Raw genomic sequence first — 22191 nt, 5'->3', positions numbered from 1 at the left:
GCCTGATAGTGACAGGTGAGGTTGAGGGTGGTGATTGAGTGTGGGGTCCCAGGTCACTGCTGGGATTGCTGAACAAAGGGATGAATGCATGCAGTGTGTGTATGGGGAATCCCGGACCACCCGAGTCCCTTCACCCACCCACCCAGAGCCCTACACTGGACTGGAGCTGGCACCAGCAGTAGGTTGGTCTGCTCCTTGAGTCCTGTAACTCCACAGCTTCACAGGGCATGTAGCCCCCTCTTCCCTGGGGCAGAGAAACTAACCAGGAACAGCCCCCAAAGCTGCACTGATTGCCTTAAAGCACATGGCCTTTCCCTGCTGGCAGGGGCTGATACTTTCGTTCTCTCTAGCTTTGGTAGTGACGAGGCTGACAGTGGTGATTGAGTGGGATCAGGTTGGAAGTGTTGGGGAGCCCCCCTGCAATGGGAGGGCAAGTAAGCTGGTTTCCGTCAAAAGGCAGAGTGGAGGGGCTTCCTGTCTGGCCATATCCCATGGCATCTTGTCCCTTAACCATGACCCAATGAGGAGATCCCAGGACAGCATCCTATCTGCACTTTCACACGAGGAAGTTCCAACAGCGAATGCAGCAGCTGCAGATCACTGCCCCTAACAACACTCCTGTGGAACTGCAGCAGGCAGGATGAGGCACGGTCTCTCCCTATAGACTTGGTTGGAGAGTGCCTGGCAGGTGAGAATAGTCACCTTAGGTTTCCGTGGTCACTCCGGGATGACAAGTCCTAACTGGCTGCGCGGTGGTTCCTGGCTGTCATGGTCCACGCTGTCTCTAGAGAACCTTACCCCCCATTTCGTGATCTTGCTTTCCTGATCCTGCTGTTATGGCCCCACCTGTCTTTGGGCGCCCACCACACCTAGGCAGTGACCCAGCAGTGCCTGTTTATTTTAGACAGGCTCTCGCTATTGCCAGGCTGGTCTCAAGCCCCTGGCCTCATGTGGTCCTCCCACTCCAGCCACGCTCCCCCCCCCCCCCCCCCCCGCCAGTAACTACGGGACCTGGTTTTGATTTCGTCATTCGCAGGGCCGGTCCCAGGGTCCCAGGTGACTTGTCGAGAAAGAATCCAGGAGAGCGGTGTTTCCTCCTGAAGGATGGAGGGGCATCTGGAAAGAGGGTTTTGGGAAAGCACTAGATGCTTAGCTTGGCCATAAGCGGTCACTGTTTTTCTGCTCCCTTCTGGGCAAAGTGGACGGCAGGGCTTGGCCCATGGACCGGCCATGAGGGAAAGTTTGCTTCAGAAGCAGCTCAGGCACCCGAAAAACCCTTTCTCCAGAGTGGACACTGGGCCCCATTTACAGGAGTTAGGGATGAGGAGCAATAGATTAAACCCAAGACAGGCTTCTTTGGCCAGTAAGCATCCTCTCTTGGCCCTAAGGAAGGGTGCGGTTCCCGTTTCTCTGTAAAGGGAAGGGCCTAGTTCTTTCTTGTTTGCGGCGCCTTTCGTGCATCATAAGGGAGAGAATTTCTCAGAAAAAGGGAAAGACTATAATATGTTTTCGCCTCTGACCATCGCCCCAGTTCTGAGGCCTCTGGGCCGTGGCTTCGGACTGCCACCCGGTGGCAGCATTCCCGCTTTACCGCTTTGCCATTCGCGGGTCCCCGGAGCCTTACTGCAAGCCAGGGAGGTGGGCAGCCGACACGCGGCGTCCTAGCTTCCCAGAGCGGCCCGGACGGCGCCTCGGACCCAGACAGTCGGCTGACGTCACTTCCGGATCGGTTCCGATTGGCGGGGAGGGAGGGCCGAACGGGCGAGGTTGGGCTGCCGTGCTGCTCGGCGGCGCTGAGGTGAGTGTGAGCCCGGCGGGGTCGGGCGCGCGGGGCGCAGACCCTCCCCTGCGCGTTGCCCCTGTGCCCGGTCCTCTCGCGGTGCTGCAGGCGTGGGTCCGTCCCGCCATCAGCGGCACTTCCTGTTCCAGGGACCCCCCCCCCCGGACAAGGCCCCGAGTACGGACTGCGCCTCGCCGCTCTCTGCCAGCTCCGGGGTCGCTCCTCACGGGGCTCCTTCCGCTCTCGAGCCCCTGACAACTCCCTTGCCCCACGCGGGGTCCCCTGGACTCCTGCCGCACAGAGCGGCTTCTGCGTCCCGATGCGCTCCAGACCCCTTGGTCCAGCGGCCCGAGGCCTCCCATCCCGGCTCCCTCCCACGCCGCTCTCCTGTCAGCGTTTCAGGGGCGGGGCTCGTGCGTCTCGCGGTCCTCCCAGCCCTCTGCGAATGCCGCCCCTCCTGCCTTTAGCGTCCGCGCTCCGCCAGTGCTCCTCCCTCTGCTTGTGCCTTCCCTCCGCCCCACCCTCCTCGCTTCTGGCGCTCCGAGGCTTTTCTCCCCGCAGCCAGGCAGCCAGATTTTTGTTTCTCTTCTTTATTTTTTCTTTCTTTTCTTTTTTCTTTTCTTTTCTCTTCTCTTCTCTTCCTTCTTTCCTTTCTCTCTCTCTTTTTCTGAGACGGAGTCTCGCTCTGTCGCCCAGGCTGGAGTGCAATGGCGCGATCTCGGCTCAATGCACCTTCCGCCTCCCGAGTTCAAGGGATTCTCCTGTCTCAGCCTCCCGAATACCTGGGATTACAGGCGCCCGCCACCACGCCCAGCTAATTTTTGTATTTTTAGTAGAGATGGGGTTTAACCATGTTGGCCAGGCTGGTCTCGAACTCCTGACCTCAAGTGATCTGCCCGCCCCAGCCTCCCAAAGTGCTGGAAATACAGGCGTGAGCCACTGCGCCCGGCCTCGTTTTCTTATATCTCTACAAACCTAATACTGTTTTTGTCTCTTAAAAATCTCCATATGTATGGCGGAGCACGGTGGCTCATGCCTGCAATCCCAGCACTTTGGGAGGCCAAGGCGGGGGGGATCACGAGGTCCGGAGATCGAGACCATCCTGGCTAACCGAGTGAAACCCCGTCTCTACTAAAAAAATACAAAAAAATTAGCCGGGCGTGGTGGCGGGCGCCTGTAGTCCCAGCTACTTGGGAGGCTGAGGCAGGAGAATGACGTGAACTCGGGAGGCGGAGCTTGCAGTGAGCCAAGATCCCGCCACTGCTCTCCAGCCTGGGTGATGGAGCAAGACTCCGTCTCAAAAAAAAAAAAAAAAAATCTACCTATGTATTATACTGTGGATATTCTGTACTTGACAGTTTTTCTCAGCCTTATAACTGTGCTCTATCTCCTTGACATTACTTTCCACCACTGTGACTTTGCTGATGGACGCTGAAGTTTTTTCTTCTTCTACACAGGCACATGGTAACATTCTTGTGTTTCTTCTTGTGTGCATTAGCAAGAGTCTCCATAGAGTACATACTTTGAGTGGGGTTTCCCCACTGAGAGTTTTGCAGGGTTTCAGTTCTACCAGGTAGGGCCAGACATATTTCTAGAGTGACTACCAGTTTACAGTGTTCTCAACATTTGGTATTATGAAGTATTTTATATTTTCCCAATCTGTGGGGAGAGTCTTGTTTTACTTTACATTTTTTTTTAATTAAAAAATTAGAGATGGGGGTCTCACTATGTTGCTCAGGCTAGAGTGCAGTGGCCACTCACAGGCGTGATCCCACTACTGATCAGCACGGGAGTTTTGACCTGCCCTGTTTCCCACCTGAGCTGGTTCACCCTTAGGCAACATGGTGGTCTCCTGCTCCCCGGATGTCACCATATTGATGCCGAACTTAGTGGGGACACCCAATTGGCACAGCAGCGCTACAGCCCAGAACTCCTAGATTCAAGTGATCCTCCTGCCTCAGCCTTCTGAGTAGCTGGGACTACAGGGTTTGCCAGGTCATATCCTGTGTTCATTTATTAAAAATTGTGACATTTTTCTAATTAAAAAATGTTTTAAATATATTCTGTATATTTATACTTTGTTACGTGTCTGCAAATATCATCTTTCACTCTGCAGCTTGTCTGCTTGCCTTTTAACTGTGGTGTCTTGTACAGAATACAGAATCCTTTTTCTTTTTTTTTTTTTTTTTTTTTTTTGACAGGGTCTTGCTCAGGCTGGAGTGCAGTGACACAATCTTGGCTCACTGCAGCCTCCATCTCCCACTCTCAAACGATTCTTCTACCTCAGCCACCTGAGGTTTTGACTGGAACCACAGGCCCACACCACCACGTTGGCTAATTTTTGTAGAGCTGGGGTTTCACCATGTTACCCAGGCTGGTTTCCTACTCCTGAGCTCAAGCAATCTGGCCACCTCAGCCTCCCAAAGCACTGAGATTACAGGTGTGAGCCACCATGCCTGGCCTTTTTTCTTTTTGATGGAATCAAACAATCTTTTTCTTTATAGGCTTTTACTGTTTATTTATTTTTATTTTTATTTATTTTTTTGAGACAGAGTCTTGCTCTGTCACAGGCTGGAGTGCAGTGGCGTGATCTTGGCTCACTGCAACCTCCGCCTCCCGGGTTCAAGCGATTCTCCTACTTCAGCCTCCTGAGTAGCTGGGATTGCAGGCGCCCGCCACCACACCCGGCTAATTTTTGTATTTTTAGTAGAGACAGTGTTTCACCATCTTGGCTAGGCTGGTCTTGAACTCCTGACCTTGTGATCCACTCACCTCGGCCTCCCAGAGTGCTGGGATTACAGGCGTGAGTCACCGTGCCCAACCTTTTTTTTTTTTTTTTTTTTAAATGTTTAGGTCTTCAACCTGCCTGAAATATATTTGTGTACCACAGAAGACAGGAAACTAATTTTATTTTCCAATGGAAAACCAGTTGTGCCAATATTTATTGTCCTTCTTCATTGCCATTAATATTGCAGGTATATATTAACATATCCATAGATGTCTTCCATTATCTTTTTTCCTATACTTAAACTTCACTTTCCATTACCATAGCCTAAGTCTTGATATCTAGTAGGGCACACCCTTGCCTCCTTTGGTTGTTTTTTTGGTATTGCCTTAGCTAATCTTTTTTGGAGACGTAGTCTCGCTCTGTCACCCGCGATGGAGTGCAGTGGTGTGATCTCGGCTCACTGTAACCTCCGCCTCCCGGGTTCGCAGTATTCTCCTGCCTCAGCCTCCCGAGTAGCTGGGACTACAGGCGCCTGCCACCATGGCCGGGCTAATTTTATATTGTTAGTAGAGATGGGGTTTCACCGTGTTAGCCAGGATGGTCTCGATCTGACCTCGTGATCCTCCCGCCTTGGCCTCCCAAAGTGCTGGGATTATAGGCGTGAGCCACTGCCCCTGGCCACACTGCCTTGGCTAATCTTAGATCGTTACTATTTCATGTGATATTTGGAGTCATTTTGGTCAGATATCATGTCCTGTTGAAATGTTTATTATAATTGCACAAAATAAATTTAACTTGGGGATAATTGATATCTTTATGTTATTGAGCCCTCCTATTTAGAAACATTGTCTGTTTCTCCATAGACCTTTCTAAGGTACTTCAATAAAGTTTTATAATGTTGTTCATTACATACATATCTTTTTTTAAGACTTAAGACTTTTAGTTTTTGTAGCTATTGTGAATGAGCAGTTTTCGGTTGCTGATTTCTGACAAATAGGAGTGGTATTAATTATTCTCTGTTGACCTTGTATATGGCAATGCTGTTGAACTCCTGTCATTCCAACAGTGGATTGATAACTTTTGGATTTTCTATGTAGATTATTTTTATCATTCTCAAAGAATGATGATTTTGTCTTTTTCTTCTGATCCTTGTAGCTTATATTTCTTTTTTCTGTGACTTACTGCTTTGGCTAGGATGTTGAATAGCAGCAGGGAGAGGGAACGTCCCTCTCTTGTCACTGAATCTACTACAAGTGCTTCTAATGTGTCCTCTTAGTGTTGTGAACACAAACTTGAATGCATGGAACCCCAGGGTCCCTGAGCCACACTCTGAGAACTACTGCTATGCTTCCCAGGGTCAAGTGATCCTCCCACCTCAGCCTCCCAAGTAGCTGGGACTACAGGCATGTGCCACCAATCCGTGCTAATTTTTTTTATTTTTTGTAGAGACAGGCTGAGCTTGAACTCCTGGGTTCAAGCCATCTTCCCGCCTTAGCCTCCCAAAGTATGGGGATTACAGGCATGAGCCAACCACACCTGGCCTTTTGCTCCTTTTTTTTTTTTTTAATCTATTTAAAATGGTTTTTTTTTTTTTAACCTGGGAGCATAGATTCAAATTGCCCTAAATATACACTCCTTCTCCTTCCTTTTTTGTTCCTGATAACATTTCCTTTTCTACTTTTCCATCTATTTTCTTTTTTTTCTTTTCTTTTTTTTTTTTTTTTTTTTTTTTTTTTTTGAGATAGGCTCTGGCTCTGGCTCTGTCACCTCAGCTGGAGTGCAGTGGTACGATGTTGACTCACTGCAGCTTCTGCCTCCTGGGCTCAAGCGATCCTCCCACCTCAGCCTCCCAAGTAGCTGGGACTACAAGCACATGCCACCATGCCTGGCTAATTTTTGTATTTTTTGTAGAGAGGGGTTTTGCCATGTTGCACAGGCTGGTCTTGAACTCCTGGGCTCAAGAGATCCACCTGCCCTGGCCTCCCAAAGTGCTGGGATTACAGGCGTGAGCCACTGCGCCCGGCCCTCCTTGAGTTACTTTCTAATTCTGCATCTGATTTCTTTTCTTTTGTTTTTTGTTTTTTGTTTTTGGACAGAGTCTCACTCTGTCGCCCAGACTGGAATGTGCAGTGATGTAATCTCAACTCACTGCAACCTCCACCTCCCAAATTCAAGTGATCTTCCTGCCCCAGTCTCCCAAGTTACTGGGATTACAGGTTCACGCCACCATGCCCGGCTAAGTTTTGTTTTATTTTGTTTTGTTTTGTTTTGTTTTGTGTCGGAGTCTCACTCTGTGGCCAGGCTGGAGTGCAGTGGGGCGATCTCGGCTCACTGCAACCTCTGCCTCCCAGTTTCCAGTGATTCTCCTGCCTCAGCCTCCCGAGTAGCTGGGATTACAGGTGCCCACCACCATGCCCAGCTAATTTTTATATTTTTAGTAGACACGGGGTTTCACCAAGTTGGCCAGGATGGTCTTGATCTCTCGACCTCGTGATCCACCCGCCTCAGCCTCCCAAAGTGCTGGGATTACAGGCGTGAGCCACTGCGCCCAGCCCCAAGTTGTGTATTTTTTAGGAGAGATGGGGTTTCACCATGTTGGCCAGGCTGGTCTCGAACTCCTGACCTCAAGTGATCCACCCGCCTCGGCCTCCCAAAGTGCTGGGATTATAGACATGAGCCACAGCCTGCATTTGATTTCTTGCTGAATACTTATTTATTTCAGTCTTTCTTGTTAAAATGAGTCTATTAAGGATGCACAATTTTCTTTAGGTAGGCTTGGTTCTATTTCCACTTTAGTTTCCATTTCTATATTTCTCTGGGGAGAGGGTTACTTTTCATATATTTCTAATATAACAACAATATGGATAGAAATTGTCTTGCCAAATGATATATTCTGTTGGGATTTGTTGAAACTTTCTCTGTTGCTTTTTTTTTTTTTTGGTAATGTTCAGTATGTTGAAAACAATGTGTGTTCTCTATGTTTTAAGCATGAGATTGTTTACTTGACCCACTTGTTTCTGAGGGAAGTATGTTAAAAATCTCGACTGGTCATGGTGGCTCCTGCCTGTAATCCCAGCACTTTGGGAGGCCAAGGCAGGCAGATCACAAGGTCAGGAGATCAAGACCATCCTGGCCAGCACGGTGAAACTCCGTCTCTACTAAAAATACAAAAAAAATTAAACGCATCTGTGGTCCCAGCTACTCGGGAGGCTGAGGCAGGAGAATGGTGTGAACCCGGGAGGCGGAGCTTGCAGTGAGCCAAGATCGCGCCACTGTACTCTAGCCTGGGCGACAGAGTAAGACTCCGTCTAAAAAAAAAAAAAAAAAAAAAAAAAAACTCACTCCAGAGGAGGATTTACCAGTTCCTCTTTGGTAGATCCATACCTGTTTGTAATTATTACAGCTTTTTGGTGGGCTTTTAGTAATATGCAGTGTTTTATTTTTATTTTTATTTATTTATTTATTTATTTGAGATGGAGTCTCGCTCTGTCGCCCAGGCTGGAGTGCAGTGGTGCGATCTCAGCTCACTGCAAGCTCTGCCTCCCGGTTCACACCATTCTCCTGCCTCAGCCTCCCGAGTAGCTGGGACTACAGGCGCCCGCCACCGCGCCTGGCTAATTTTTTTTGTATTTTCGGTAGAGACGAGGTTTCACCGTTAGCCAGGATGGTCTCGATCTCCTGACCTCGCCATCCACCCGCCTCAGCCACCCGAAGTGTTGGGATTACAGGCGTGAGCCACCGCGCCCGGCCAGTAATATGCAGTGTTTTTTTAATTCCTATTAGTGATTTTCGCTTTCTTTGCTTTTCTTTTTTTGGAGATGAAGTCTTGCTCTTGTCCCCCAGGCTGGAGTGCGATGGCGCAATCTCAGCTGCTGGAGTGCGATGGCGCGATCTCGGCTCACTGCAACCTCCGCCTCCCGGGTTCAAGCGATTCTCCTGCCTCAGCCTCCTGAGTAGCTGGGATTACAGGAGCCCGCCACCACGCCCGGCTAATTTTTGTATTTTAGTAGAGACAGGGTTTCACCACATGGTGGCCAGGCTGTTCTCGAACTCCTGACCTCAGGTGATCCACCCGCCTCAGCCTCCCAAAGTGCTGGGATTGCAGGCGTGAGCCACCACACCCGGCCAGTTCTGTTCTTTCTTGACTGTGGTGCTGGTTCCATGGGCTTGTGCAATTTGTCATGGTCCACTGAACTGTGTACTCAGGATTTGTCAACTTTTATAATAAAAATATACTTAAATAAAAACCTTTAAAGATACAGAAAAGATATATAGCTACCACAGCTTCATTTTATCTAGTGTTTGATCTAATATTAACTAATACTTAGCCTTTCTGTGTTATTTTATTTTAGGCCAAATAGTTGCATCACATGTATCTAATCCGAGAGTCTCATGCTTCTGGTAGGTGAGTCAATCTTATTTTACTTATTTATTTTGAGACAGCGTTTTGCTTTGTTGCCCAGGCTGAAGTGCAGTGGTGCGATCACAGCTCACTGCAGCCTCTACTTCCTGGGCCCAGGTGATCCTCCCACCTCAGCCTCCCAAGTAGCTGGGACTACAGGTGTGTGCCATCACAGCCAGCTAATTTTTTTTTTTTTTTTTTTGGTAGCATTAAGGTCTCCCTACGTTGCCCAGGCTTGTCTCAAATTCCTGGGCTCAAGCTGTCCTCCCACCTCAGCCTCCCAAAGCGCTAGGATTACAGGTGTGAGCCACCGAGCTTGGCCCCTTCTATCATTTTTAATTTTTTCTTCCTTAGCCCTTACATTTTGTCTTCATTCTTCCGTGTAAAGTGAATGAGTGTTGTCGTTTTCCTCCTGAATGAGACAGCTTAGCATGCCAGAGCAGGGAGGGGGATAGACGGCCCGAGGACAGCAGGCAGTAGAGGTGACTGGAGGCTGGGCACTTTGGTGCACTCCTTTAATCCCAGCACTTTGGGAGGCCGAGGCAAGAGGATTGCTTGAGCTCAAGAGTTCAAGACCAGCCTGGGCAAAACCCCATCTGTACAAAAAAATACAAAAATTAACCAGGTGTGATTGTTGGGGTGATCAGACCCAACACCAGGCCGTGGGGGCTATGAAGTCCGGCGGAGTCAAAGGAATGAGAAAAGACAGGTTAAGAGTACTTAAGGTGGGTCCAGGGGTCCAACGCTAGTATGGAGGCTGTGAAGGCCCCAAGCTCTGGGAGCCCACACTATTTATTGATGATCAAACAAAGAAGCAGGTGGTGAGGACGTGCAGACATGAGGGTAGACAGGTGAGGACATGAGGACATGGGGATAGAAAGGTAGCAGTGCATCAAGCGTAGCTGTGATGGTTTAGCATTTTCTTTGACACATATGTACTATGCTCTGCTACCTGAGATAATGGAGAACATGTTTACCAGCCTGGGAGAGCAAGAAGCAAGGAACCAACAAGTCTGTGCACATTCCAGAGGCCATGAGGGGTTTTGTGCCCTGAGCCCTGGATTCCATCCAAGCCACGAGGGGTTTTATGCCCTGAGCCCTGGATTCCATCCAAGCCACGAGGGGTTTTGTGCCCTGAGCCCTGGATTCCATCCAAGCCACGAGGGGTTTTGTGCCCTGAGCCCTGGATTCCATCCAAGCCACGAGGGGTTTTGTGCCCTGAGCCCTGGATTCCATCCAAGCCACGAGGGGTTTTGTGCCCTGAGCCCTGGATTCCATCCAAGCCACGAGGGGTTTTGTGCCCTGAGCCCTGGATTCCATCCAAGCCACGAGGGGTTTTGTGCCCTGAGCCCTGGATTCCATCCAAGCCACGAGGGGTTTTGTGCCCTGAGCCCTGGATTCCATCCAAGCCACGAGGGGTTTTGTGCCCTGAGCCCTGGATTCCATCCAAGCCACGAGGGGTTTTGTGCCCTGAGCCCTGGATTCCATCCAAGCCACGAGGGGTTTTGTGCCCTGAGCCCTGGATTCCATCCAAGCCATGAGGGGTTTTGTGCCCTGAGCCCTGGATTCCATCCAAGCCACGAGGGTTTTTATGTCTTGGCTTAGATTATAGAGCGGCAGGGCAGCCTTCCACCCTTTGGCACAGAGCTTGGTGTTCCAAAGGCCACGAGGGGGTTTGGACCCTGGACCCAGGACGTGTTCCAAGACTCTTTTACATTATGGCAGACAAGCTAGTCCTGCCTCAGCTCTTCCACCAACAGTGGTGGTGCACTCCTATAGTCCTAGCTACTCAGGAGGCTGAGGTGAGAGAATTGCTTGAGCTCAGGAGGTCGAGGCTGCAGTGAGCCGAGATCACGCCACTGTCCTCTAGCCTGGGCAACTAAGAGAAACCCTATCATGTCATTAAAAAAAAGAAAAAGAAAAAAAAGAGGTGGAGCTGGAGAGGGCAGCCCCAGGCAAAGAGTGGAGTCTATGCCCGGGAGGCCAGCTAGCAGTACCCCCATTGGGATGGGCGGGGGTGGACCAGTGAGGCAGTCAGGGCTGTTTATGGCAGCACCAAGTAGCCTGAGCTGTGGAAGAAGGGGCCAGACTGGGCCTCCACTTGTTGTGTTCTCTTCCCTCAGCTCCTCAGTGACCAGCTCCTGCTCACTGCCCTCAGAAAGCCCAACCCTCAGGCAATGGCGGCCTTGTTCCTGTCTGCCCCACCCCAGGTGAGTGTCTGTCCTGCTGGGAGGAGTGAAGTTTTTACCCAGGGCTTTCCTTGGCAAACACTGCTAGGTGTATCTGGTTTGGGGTGCTGACATGATGGTAGGGGTGGCCCTGAGACCCCCATGCAGCCACCCCTTGGGATGTATTAGCTGGCTCGGTGGCAGATGGGTCAGGCCACCCACTGTGCTGCTGCCTTCAGCATGCTTCTGCTGCCTCCCCGCCCCTACCAGCCCACTCTGGACCACACCTGGGCTGCAGTAGTCCCTGTCATTCCAGGCCGAGGTGACCTTCGAGGACGTGGCTGTGTACCTCTCCCGGGAGGAATGGGGCCGCCTGGGCCCTGCTCAGAGGGGCCTCTACAGGGACGTGATGCTGGAGACCTACGGGAACCTAGTCTCACTGGGTAAGGCCCTCACCAGAACTCAGCTCTGGGAACAGCCCTGGGGGCCAAGGGCTCAGCAGAGGCTGGGCTGGGGGCCTCACCCCCTGGGCACAGAGGTAGGTGATGACCTTTATCCCAGGCAGGCACCTGATCTGAGAAGATGAGGGGAAGAGCAGTGCTGGGACCTTCCTGAGTCAGCCCTTCCCTTCCCTCTCGCCCCAGGTCCCAGGCAGACCCCTCCCTGGTAGGGTGGGGGACACCGTGGGGGCGGAGTTGCATACCTCCTAGTGGAGGGAACCCCTAAGCTCTCATTCCCTTATGCTCAGGACTGCCCCAGCCCAATCTCAGTGCCCTCCAGAGGGTGTCCAGGCTTCCATCACCCCCTCTGCCTGTGCCTCCCTTACCCTGCAGCCCCAGGGTGAGACAGCACTAGGTGCTGCCCTGTGTCCTTGGTACCAACCCCAGTCCCTGTCTCCTTCCCAGGAGTAGGACCTGCAGGCCCCAAGCCTGGAGTGATCTCGCAGTTGGAGCGAGGGGATGAGCCCTGGGTCCTGGATGTTCAGGGCACCTCTGGGAAAGAGCACCTGAGAGTCAACAGCCCAGGTGCGTGAGGGGATCTGCTCCCCAACTCAAGTCACCAAACGAGCATTTATTGGGGTCCAGGGTGTCTGATTAATGAATCAGGAGTTTGTGGAGCAGATTCATCGGGGCTAGCACAGGAGGCCTGACAGTGGCCTTTGCTGAAGCCCAGGTGACCCCTCTCAGTCTGGGCACCTTGGTGGGGAGATTATTGAGCAGAATCTCTCCAGGGCAGCATTTCTGTGGAAAATAGGAATGGACATTCCAGGCAAGGTCCCGTGTAGAGGGGAGTGAGTAGGTGCAGAACAGGGGTGCTGTTAGGGTCTGCGGAACCCCACAGAACCCTGCCCTCCAGAGCTGATGCCAGATAATGAGGGCCTAATGATGGAGCTATCATTTAATTCCCCTCTCTTCTAAATTAATACACTGTGGAAAAGTGAGAGACTACACATCACCCTGAATCTCACTACCCAGACATAGTTGTGTTGTAGTACATTTCTGCTATTCCTTTTCTAGCACTGGCCTTTCCACTGTTGTGTACTGACACTGCTTTTTTTTTTTTTTTTTTTTTGAGACAGGGTCGCCCTCTATCACCCAGGCTGGAGTGCAGTGGTATGATCATGGCTCACTGCAGCCTTGACCTTCTGCACTTAAGCGATGCTCCCATCTCAGCCTCCCGAGTAGCTAGGACCACAGGCATGTCATGTGCCTCTCACACTAATTTTTTGATTTTTTTACAGAGACAAGGTTTCACTATGTTGCCCAGGCTGGTCTCGAACTCCTAGGCTCAAGTGATCCTCTCGCCTTGGCCTTCCAAAGTTCTGGAGTTAAGGTGTGAGCCACTGCCACTGTACCTGGCTCAGATGCTGTTGCTTCTTTTTTTGTTTTTTGAGACAGAGTCTCGCTCTGTCACCCAGGCTGGAGTGCAGTGGCGCAATCTTAGTTCACTGCAACCTCCACCTCCTGGTTTCAAGCGATTCTGCCTCAGCCTCCTGAGTAGCTGGGACTACAGGTGCCTGCCGCCACGCCTGGCTAATTTTTGTATTTTTAGTAGAGACAGGGTTTCACTGTGTTGCCCAGGCTGGTCTCAAACCCCTGGGCTCAAGCGATCCTCCCATCTTGGCCTCCCAAAGTGCTGGGATTACAGGTGTGAGCCATTCTTTTTTTTTTTTTGAGACAGAGCCTTGCTGTATTGCCCAGGCTGGAGAGCAGTGGTGTGATCTCGGCTCACTGCAACCTCTGCCTCCCAGGTTCAAGCAATTCTTTTGCCTCAGCCTCCCGAGTAGCTGGGACTACAGGTGCACGCCACCATGCCTGGCTAATTTTTGTATTTTTAATAGAGACGGGGTTACACCATATTGGCCAGGCTGGTCTCAATCTCCTGACCTTGTGATCCACCTGCCTTGGCCTCCCAAAGTGCTGGGATTACAGGCGTGAGCCACTGTGCCTGGCTGACACTGCTTCTTAACAGAAATGATAGTGTGTTCTGCTGTGCAGACACGGAATGTGTTTCCATTTCTGTGCGCATGAGTCTCAGTCATGTCTTCAGTGCAAGTGCAGGCCAAAAGATTGGATAGCTCTGATGGTCACCTTTTTGCATGTGTCTGATGGTGTCCTAGGAAGGAACTGCTGGCTCAAAGGACTTCTTATTTTGTAAATTTGCTTATTTGAATGTAAATATCTATAGAAATAGGACAAACCCTAAGTTTACAACTCAGTGAATTTTTATGAAAAATCATCCTTCAGATTAAAATACAGACTGTTTCAGCTCCCCAGGAGCTCCCTGGCTCTCCTCTGCCATTTCCCACTGCTCCCCACAGGGGTCTTCTTTCTGACTCCTGTCACAAGAGGCTGCTTCCTCCGTTGGATTTTTCTGTGTAGACTCACACAGGGCATCTTTCGCTGAACACTGTGAGAGCTGCTTGTGTTTCGTGGAGTAGCAGTGTGGTCTGTTTGGTTGCCATTGTTCTATTGTATGAACACACCACAGCTTATGTTCCCTTCTACTTGTGGAGGACATTCAGTTGTCCAGGTTTGGGGTTGTACAGGAACTGCTGTGGACACTCTTGTGCATGTCTCTCTCTGGTGCCCGGAATACATTTCTGGCGCGTGTGTGCCTGGGAGCAGAGTCACTGAGTCAGCATTTTCATAGATCAGCTTTAGATAAGGTTGCCAAGCCGTCCTCCAAAGCAGCAGCTCCAGCATAGGCTCCTGTAGTAGTGTGTGAGCACCGTCTGCTGCACATCTTGGCAGATATTGGTGTTCAGCACCTGTTCATGTGCAGTGCAGAGCCAGGCAAGGGGTGGAAGGATAGACCCCTTAGGACTAGGAAGAGAGCAGTAATGAAAGTGGCAGTCATGAGGTGCTTGCACCTGGAACTCACTGTGCTGGGCACTGGGCTGAGTGCTTCATGGTCAGTCTGTTGTATTACTCTGTTTTGTTCTCATGAGAGTGCCATGTGGTCACAGATGGAGAAACCAAGGCTCAGAAAGGTAGGTGAGTTGTTGCCTCAGGTGACTCAGCTGGCAAGTAGGGGCCAGGACTAATCAATCCTGAGTGTGGCTGCTGGTATCAGTCTCTGAGCGGCCATGTGGCAGGACCCCACTTGGGTACTTGTCACTCTCCATTCTTGGGGAGTGGCCACCCAGGAGAAGTTTGTTGTGTGAGTGTCAAATCAAGGAAGGAAGGAGTGAATGTTTGAAGGGCTGTATGACTGTGGCCCCAGATGAGCTGCATAAGCCTCTGAGCTCCAGCCTCTCATCTTTGCAAGGCTGTTGGGACTTTGGAGATGATCAAATTGGTACCCCACAGGTGGCCAGCAGCATCTCATGCCTGCCTTCCAGAGTCAGAGCAGGTGACCCTTAGATGTTCTGTTTTTTGTTTCAGCTCTTGGGACCAGAACTGAGTACAAGGAGTTGACTTCACAGGAGACATTTGGTGAGGAAGATCCCCAGGGATCTGAGCCAGTAGAAGCCTGTGACCACATCAGGAAGTCAGAGGGGAGCCTGGAAAAGCTAGTGGAGCAGAGAGGCCCCAGGGCAGTCACACTGACCAATGGGGAGAGCAGCAGGGAGTCTGGGGGAAACCTCAGGTTGCTGTCAAGACCTGTTCCTGATCAGAGACCTCACAAATGTGATATATGTGAGCAAAGTTTTGAACAGAGATCATATCTCAACAACCATAAGCGTGTACACAGGTCAAAAAAAACAAATACAGTTCGTGACTCTGGGGAAATCTTCAGTGCAAACGTAGTTGTTAAAGATCAGAAAATTCCTACTGGGAAAAAATTGCATTATTGCAGTTACTGTGGGAAAACATTCAGGTACAGTGCCAACCTTGTCAAGCATCAGCGGCTTCACACTGAAGAGAAGCCCTACAAATGTGATGAGTGTGGGAAAGCCTTCAGCCAGAGCTGCGAGTTCATCAATCACCGAAGGATGCACTCAGGAGAGATTCCCTACCGGTGTGACGAGTGTGGGAAGACATTCACCCGGAGGCCCAACCTCATGAAGCACCAGAGGATTCACACTGGGGAGAAACCCTACAAGTGTGGGGAGTGTGGGAAGCACTTTAGCGCCTACTCTTCCCTGATTTATCACCAGAGAATCCACACCGGAGAGAAACCCTATAAATGTAATGACTGCGGGAAAGCCTTCAGTGATGGCTCAATCCTTATCCGACATCGTCGGACTCACACCGGAGAGAAGCCATTTGAGTGCAAGGAATGTGGCAAAGGCTTTACACAAAGTTCTAACCTTATCCAACATCAGAGAATTCACACTGGAGAGAAACCCTATAAATGTAATGAATGTGAGAAAGCTTTCATTCAAAAAACCAAACTCGTGGAACATCAGAGAAGCCACACTGGAGAGAAGCCCTATGAATGCAATGACTGTGGCAAAGTTTTCAGCCAAAGCACACACCTCATCCAGCACCAGAGAATCCACACAGGAGAGAAGCCCTACAAGTGCAGCGAGTGTGGGAAGGCCTTCCACAACAGTTCCAGACTCATCCACCACCAGAGGCTGCACCACGGAGAGAAACCCTACAGATGCAGCGATTGCAAGAAGGCCTTCAGCCAGAGCACGTACTTGATTCAGCACCGGAGGATCCACACCGGGGAGAAGCCCTACAAGTGCAGCGAGTGTGGGAAGGCCTTCCGGCACAGTTCCAACATGTGTCAGCATCAGCGGATTCACCTCCGGGAGGACTTCTCCATGTAACAGTGGCGCGGTGTCCGAGGGCAGAGTCCAGCTGAGCACTTCCTGCATGCGCCCCCGGCACCTGACTCTGCCCTTTATGTATTATCCACACGATGTTTTCACAGAGTGAAAGGACGTTTCTCATTAAACAAACCTCTTTTCTTAAATCAAAAGCAGTGCATGTTCATTTTAGAGAAATTGAGACAGAAAAGTGGGCAAAAAAGAAGCTTCTGTGATCTCTACCACTTAGAAAAAAAATTCATTGCTGCTGATTTACGAATATTTTCGAGACATACTGGAGAGCATTTTAAAAAGAAAATACCGTAATGCTTGTCATTGCAGCACCTAGGATCTTCACTTTTGCTATTTCCTCAATATCAGAAAATTCACACTGAAGAGAGCACCATATATTTTAACATTTTTACATATTGTAAATTTAAAAGCATCGGCCAGGTGTGGTGGCTCACGCCTGTAATCCCAGCATTTTGAGAGGCCAAGGTGGGTGGATCACTTGAGGTCAGGAGTTTGAGACCAGCCTGGCCAACATGGTGAAACCCCGTCTCTACTAAAAATACAAAAATTAGCCAGGTGTGGTGGCGGGTGCCTGTAATCCCAGCTACTCGGGAGGCTGAGGCAGGAGCATTGCTTGAACCTGGGAGGCGGAGGTTGCAGTGAGCCTAGACTGTGCCACTGTACTCCAGCCTGGGTGACAGAGCGAGACGCTGTCTCAAAAAATAAATGAAACAAACTTATCATTCATACTTTTTATGTCAATAGAGTTGAAGTTGCCTTTTTTACTGTGGTGAAATAACATAACATGAAATTTACAATTTTAACCATTTTTAAGTGTACAATTCAGTGGCATTAAGTACATTCATGGTGTTGTGTAACCATCATTACTGTGTATTTCCAGAACTGTTTTATTACTCCAAACAGAAACCCTGTACCTATTAAATAATAACTCTTCATTTCCCCCTTCTCCCTACTGCTGGTAACCTCAATTCTATGTTCTGTCTCTTTGAATTTGCCTATTCTAGGAACATAAATATGTGTGGAATCATGCAATCTGTGTTTCTTTCTATGTCTGGCTTAGTTCATTCAGCATAATGTTTTCAAGGTTTCTCTGTGTTGTTTCCTGTTTCAGAACTCCATTACTTTTTTTTTTTTTTTGAGACCGGGTCTTACTCACCCAGGCTGGAGTGCAATGGCATGATCTTGGCTCTGCAACTTCACCCTCCCAGGTTCAAGCAACTCTTTCACCTCACCCTCTTGAGTAGCTGGGACCATAGGCGCATGCCACCGTGCCTGGCTAATTTTTGTATTTTTTGGTAGAGATGGGGTTTCACCACGTTGCTCAGGCTGGTTTCAAACTCCTGTCCTCAAGTGATCCACCCACCTTGGCCTCCCAAAGTGCTGGGATTGCAGGCGTGAGCCACTGTGGCTGGCCTCCGTTACTTTTAGTTTTTTTAGATGGAGTCTCACTCTGTTGCCAGGCTGGAGTGCAGTGGTGCGATCTCAGCTCACTGCAACCTCCACCTTCCGGGTTCAAGCGATTCTCCTGCCTCAGCCTCCCGAGTAGCTGGGACTACAGGCACGCAGTACCACACCCAGCTAATTTTTTATTTTTAGTAGAGACGGAGTTTCACCATGTTGGCCAGGATGGTCTTGATCTCTTGACCTTGTGATCCACCCGCCTCAGCCTTCCAAAGTGCTGGGATTATAGGCGTGAGCCACTGCGCCCGGCTTCCATTACTTTTTATAACCAAGTAATATTCTGTCGTATGTATATAGCACATTTTGTTTATCCGTTAATTTGTTGTTGGACACTTGGGTGTTCCTACATTTTGCCTATTGTAAATAATGCTAGTGTGAACATTGGTGTGAAAATATGTTTTCGAATACCTACTTCAAGTACTTTTAGCTATATACCTAGGAGTGAAATAGCTGAATCATATGGTAATTTAACTGTTTTGTCCAGGCATGGTGGCTCACGCCTGTAACCCAGCACTTTGGGAGGCTGAGATGGGCAGATCCATCCATTTATTTATGTGTTCTTTAACTACTTTCAGTGATCTTTTGTAGTTTTTTTGCAACCTCCACTTCCCGGGTTCAAACAATTCTTCTGCCTCAGCCTCCTTAGTAGCTAGGATTACAGGCATGCACCACCATGCCCAGCTAATTTTTTTATTTTTAGTAGAGACAGGGCTTTACCACGTTGGACAGGCTGCTCTTGAACTCCTGACCTCAAGTCATCCGCCTGCCTTGGCCTCCCAAAGTGCTGGGATTACAGGCGTGAGCTGTCTTGCCCAGCCAGTATCTATTGAATAGACTCCTTTTCCAATTGAATGATGTATTAGCTTGGGCTGCCATAAGAACATACTACGGACTAGGTGGCTTGGCATAAGCAACAGAAATTTATTTCTCACAATTCCAGAGGCTAGGAAGGTAAGGTACCAGCCGATTCAGTTCGCAGTGAGGGTTCTCTTCCTGGCTTGCAGATGGCTACCTTCTTGCTGTATTCTTACATGGTGGAGAGAGACAGATCTCTGGTATCTCTTCCTCTTTTAGAGGCACCAGCCCTATTGCATTAGGGCCCCACCCTATGGTCTCATTTAACCTGTGTCACCTTCTCACAGCCACTGTCTCCCACATTGGGGGTTGGGGCTTCAACATACAAAATTTGGTGGGACCCAAACGACAAAGGGTGTAAGCATCCTTGCTGAAAGTCAACTGATAATATACGCAAGGCTTTATTTCTGGGCTCTCTATTGTATTACATTTTATTTCCTATCATGCCAGTATCACATTGTTTTTTATTGTAGCTTTGTATTAAGTTTTGAAATCAGGAAGTGTGAGTCCTCCAACTTTGTTCTTTTTCAAGATTGTTTTGGCTATTTGGGGTCACTTGCCATTCCATATGAAGCTCAGGATAGTCCTTTTTTTCTTTTTTTCTTTGAAGCAGGATCTCACTCTGTCACCCAGGCTGGAGTGCCATGGCACAAAGTCAGCTCACTGCAGCTTCGACCTCATGGGCTCAAGCGACCCTTCCATCTCAGCTTCCTGAGTAGCTGGGACTACAGGTTCGTGGCACCACGCCCAGTTAAGGGTTTTTCTATATGTACAAAAAACACCATTAAGATTTTGATAGGTATTGAATCTGTAGATCACTTTGGGTAGTATTGTCACCTTAACAATATGAAGTCTTCCCATCCATGAACAGCGAGTGTATTTCCATTTATTTATGTGTTCTTTAACTTCTTTCAGTGATCTTTTGTAGTTTTTCAGTTTATGAGTCTTTTGCCTCTTGATTATATTTATTCCTGAATATTTTATTCATTTTAATGCTCTTGTGAATGGAATTGTTTCCCTTAATTTCTTTCTTTCTTTCTTTCTTTCTTTCTTTTTTTTCTTTTTTTTTTGGATACGGAGTCTCGCTCTGTCACCCAGGCTGGACTGCAGTGGTGCGATCTTGGCTCACTGCAACCTCCTCCTCCTGGGTTCAAGTGATTCTCCTACCTCAGCCTCCTGGGTAGCTGGGATTACAGGCCTACGCCACCATGCCCAGCTAATTTTTTTTTTTTTTTTTTTTTTTTTTTTTTTGTGGTACTTTTAGCAGAGACGGGTTTCACATGTTGGCCAGGCTGGTCTCAAACTCCTGACCTCGAGTGATCCACCCACCTTGGCTTCTCAAAGTGCTGGGATTAAAGGCATGGGCCACCACACCCGGCTTTTTTTTTTTTTTTTTTTTTGAGACAGAGTCTCGCCCTGTCGCCCAGGCTGGAGTACAGTGGTGTGATCTCAGCTCACTGCAACCTCTGCCTACCGGGTTCAAACGATTCTCCTGCCTCAGCTTCGTGAGTAGCTGAGACTTCAAACACATGCCACCAAACCTGGCTAATTTTTGTATTTTTAGTAGAGGCGGGGTTTCGCCATGTTGGCCAGGCTGGTCTCGAACTCCTGACCTCAAGTGATGCACCCACCTTGGCCTCCCAAAATGCTGGGATTATAGGTGTGAGCCATCGTGCCCAGCCTGGCTCTGTTTTTTTTTTTTTTTTTTTCAGACGGAGTCTTGCTCTGTCGCCTAGGCTAGAGTGCAGTGGCGTGATCTCGGCTCACTGCAAGCTCCACCTCCTGGGTTCATGCCATTCTTCTGCCTCAGCCTCCTGAGTGGCTGGGACTACAGGCGCCCGCCACCACGCCCAGCTAATTTTTTGTATTTTTAGTAGAGACGAGGTTTCACCGTGTTAGCCGGAATGGTCTCCTGACTTTGTGATCCGCCTGCCTCTGCCTCCCAAAGTGCTGGGATTACAGGCGTGAGCCACCGCGCGCAGCCGCCTGGCTCTGTTTTTTCAGGTTATGTCTCCTAATGTATCCCACTACTGCCTCCTCCAGAACTGCTTCCCTCTTCTCACCTGGGAAGGAGCATCTCTGTGTGTCTGTATTTTCAGTCTCTGGAACATCTGGCAGCCATGGCTCTTCCTCTCTCTCCAGCTAGAAGATCAGGTCAGGTTTGAGGCCTGGAAATTCTGCTGGCAGAGAAGGAAACACAACACGTGCATTTCTGCTGAGAACCAAAGCCTACGGTCTGCAGAGAGCAGGCAGAGAGATTCAGCTGGACCAGGTAGGAAGGCCCAGGATGGTGGAATAGGTAGGGGCTCTAAAGATAAAACTATGTCCGGGGTGGGGAGGGATGGGGGTGAGTCATGGCTGAGGGAGAAAGAAGGGGAAAGGGAGAAAAGAGTGCAAGGTGATTAAGAGGTTCAGACTCTGGCTGGGTGCAGTGCTCATGCCTGTAAGGTTCAGACTCTGGCTGGGTGCAGTGACTCAGGCCTGTAAGGTTCAGACTCTAGCTGGATGCAGTGCTCATGCCTGTAAGGTTCAGACTCTGGCTGGGTGCAGTGACTCGTGCCTGTAAGGTTCAGATTCTGGCTGGGTGCAGTGCTCATGCCTGTAAGGTTCAGACTCTGGCTGGGTGCACTGACTCATGCCTGTAAGGTTCAGACTCTGGCTGGATGCAGTGCTCATGCCTGTAAGGTTCAGACTCTGGCTGGGTGCAGTGACTCATGCCTGTAAGTTTCCGACTCTGGCTGGGTGCACTGACTCATGCCTGTAAGGTTCAGACTCTGGCTGGGTGCAGTGACTCATGCCTGTAAGGTTCAGACTCTGGCTGGATGCAGTGCTCATGCCTGTAAGGTTCAGACTCTGGCTGGGTGCACTGACTCATGCCTGTAAGGTTCAGACTCTGGCTGGGTGCACTGACTCATGCCTATAAGGTTCAGACTCTGGCTGGGTGCAGTGACTCAGGCCTGTAAGGTTCAGACTCTGGCCGGGTGCAGTGCTCATGCCTGTAAGGTTCAGACTCTGGCTGGGTGCAGTGACTCATGCCTGTAAGGTTCAGACTCTGGCTGGATGCAGTGCTCATGCCTGTAAGGTTCAGACTCTGGCTAGGTGCACTGACTCATGCCTGTAAGGTTCAGACTCTGGCTGGGTGCACTGACTCATGCCTGTAAGGTTCAGACTCTGGCTGGGTGCAGTGACTCAGGCCTGTAAGGTTCAGACTCTGGCCGGGTGCAGTGCTCATGCCTGTAAGGTTCAGACTCTGGCTGGGTGCAGTGACTCAGGCCTGTAAGGTTCAGACTCTAGCCGGGTGCAGTGCTCATGCCTGTAAGGTTCAGACTCTGGCTGGGTGCAGTGACTCAGGCCTGTAAGGTTCAGACTCTAGCCGGGTGCAGTGCTCATGCCTGTAAGGTTCAGACTCTGGCTGGGTGCAGTGACTCAGGCCTGTAAGGTTCAGACTCTAGCTGGATGCAGTGCTCATGCCTGTAAGGTTCAGACTCTGGCTGGGTGCAGTGACTCAGGCCTGTAAGGTTCAGACTCTGGCTGGGTGCAGTGCTCATGCCTGTAAGGTTC

The 22191-nt window shown here is 49.8% G+C and overlaps 1 protein-coding gene across 7 annotated transcripts; it reads left to right on the top strand.

The window, feature by feature from the left end:
• Positions 1 to 1717: 1717 nt before the first annotated feature.
• Positions 1718 to 17055, top strand: ZNF34 (zinc finger protein 34). 7 transcript variants are annotated; one of them, XM_008972721.5, is made up of 6 exons: positions 1718 to 1798; positions 8861 to 8913; positions 11034 to 11120; positions 11395 to 11521; positions 11984 to 12103; positions 14966 to 17055. In XM_008972721.5, the coding sequence occupies exons 3-6, from the start codon at positions 11088 to 11090 to the stop codon at positions 16300 to 16302; spliced, it is 1617 nt and encodes a 538-aa protein (XP_008970969.1). In that variant the 5' UTR covers positions 1718 to 1798; positions 8861 to 8913; positions 11034 to 11087; the 3' UTR covers positions 16303 to 17055. The 7 variants fall into 7 exon arrangements, with proteins under 7 accessions (XP_008970969.1, XP_008970968.1, XP_057158945.1 ...); XM_008972720.5 differs by having other exon boundaries at positions 1731 to 1798; positions 8861 to 8909; XM_034966944.3 differs by lacking the exon at positions 1718 to 1798 and adding an exon at positions 2167 to 3244 and having other exon boundaries at positions 8861 to 8909.
• Positions 17056 to 22191: the final 5136 nt, after the last annotated feature.

The sequence above is a fragment of the Pan paniscus genome, chromosome 7, assembly GCF_029289425.2.
Source record: "Pan paniscus chromosome 7, NHGRI_mPanPan1-v2.0_pri, whole genome shotgun sequence".
In the NCBI taxonomy this organism is placed as follows: domain Eukaryota; kingdom Metazoa; phylum Chordata; class Mammalia; order Primates; family Hominidae; genus Pan; species Pan paniscus.
This window is presented reverse-complemented; position numbering and strand designations above follow the sequence as displayed.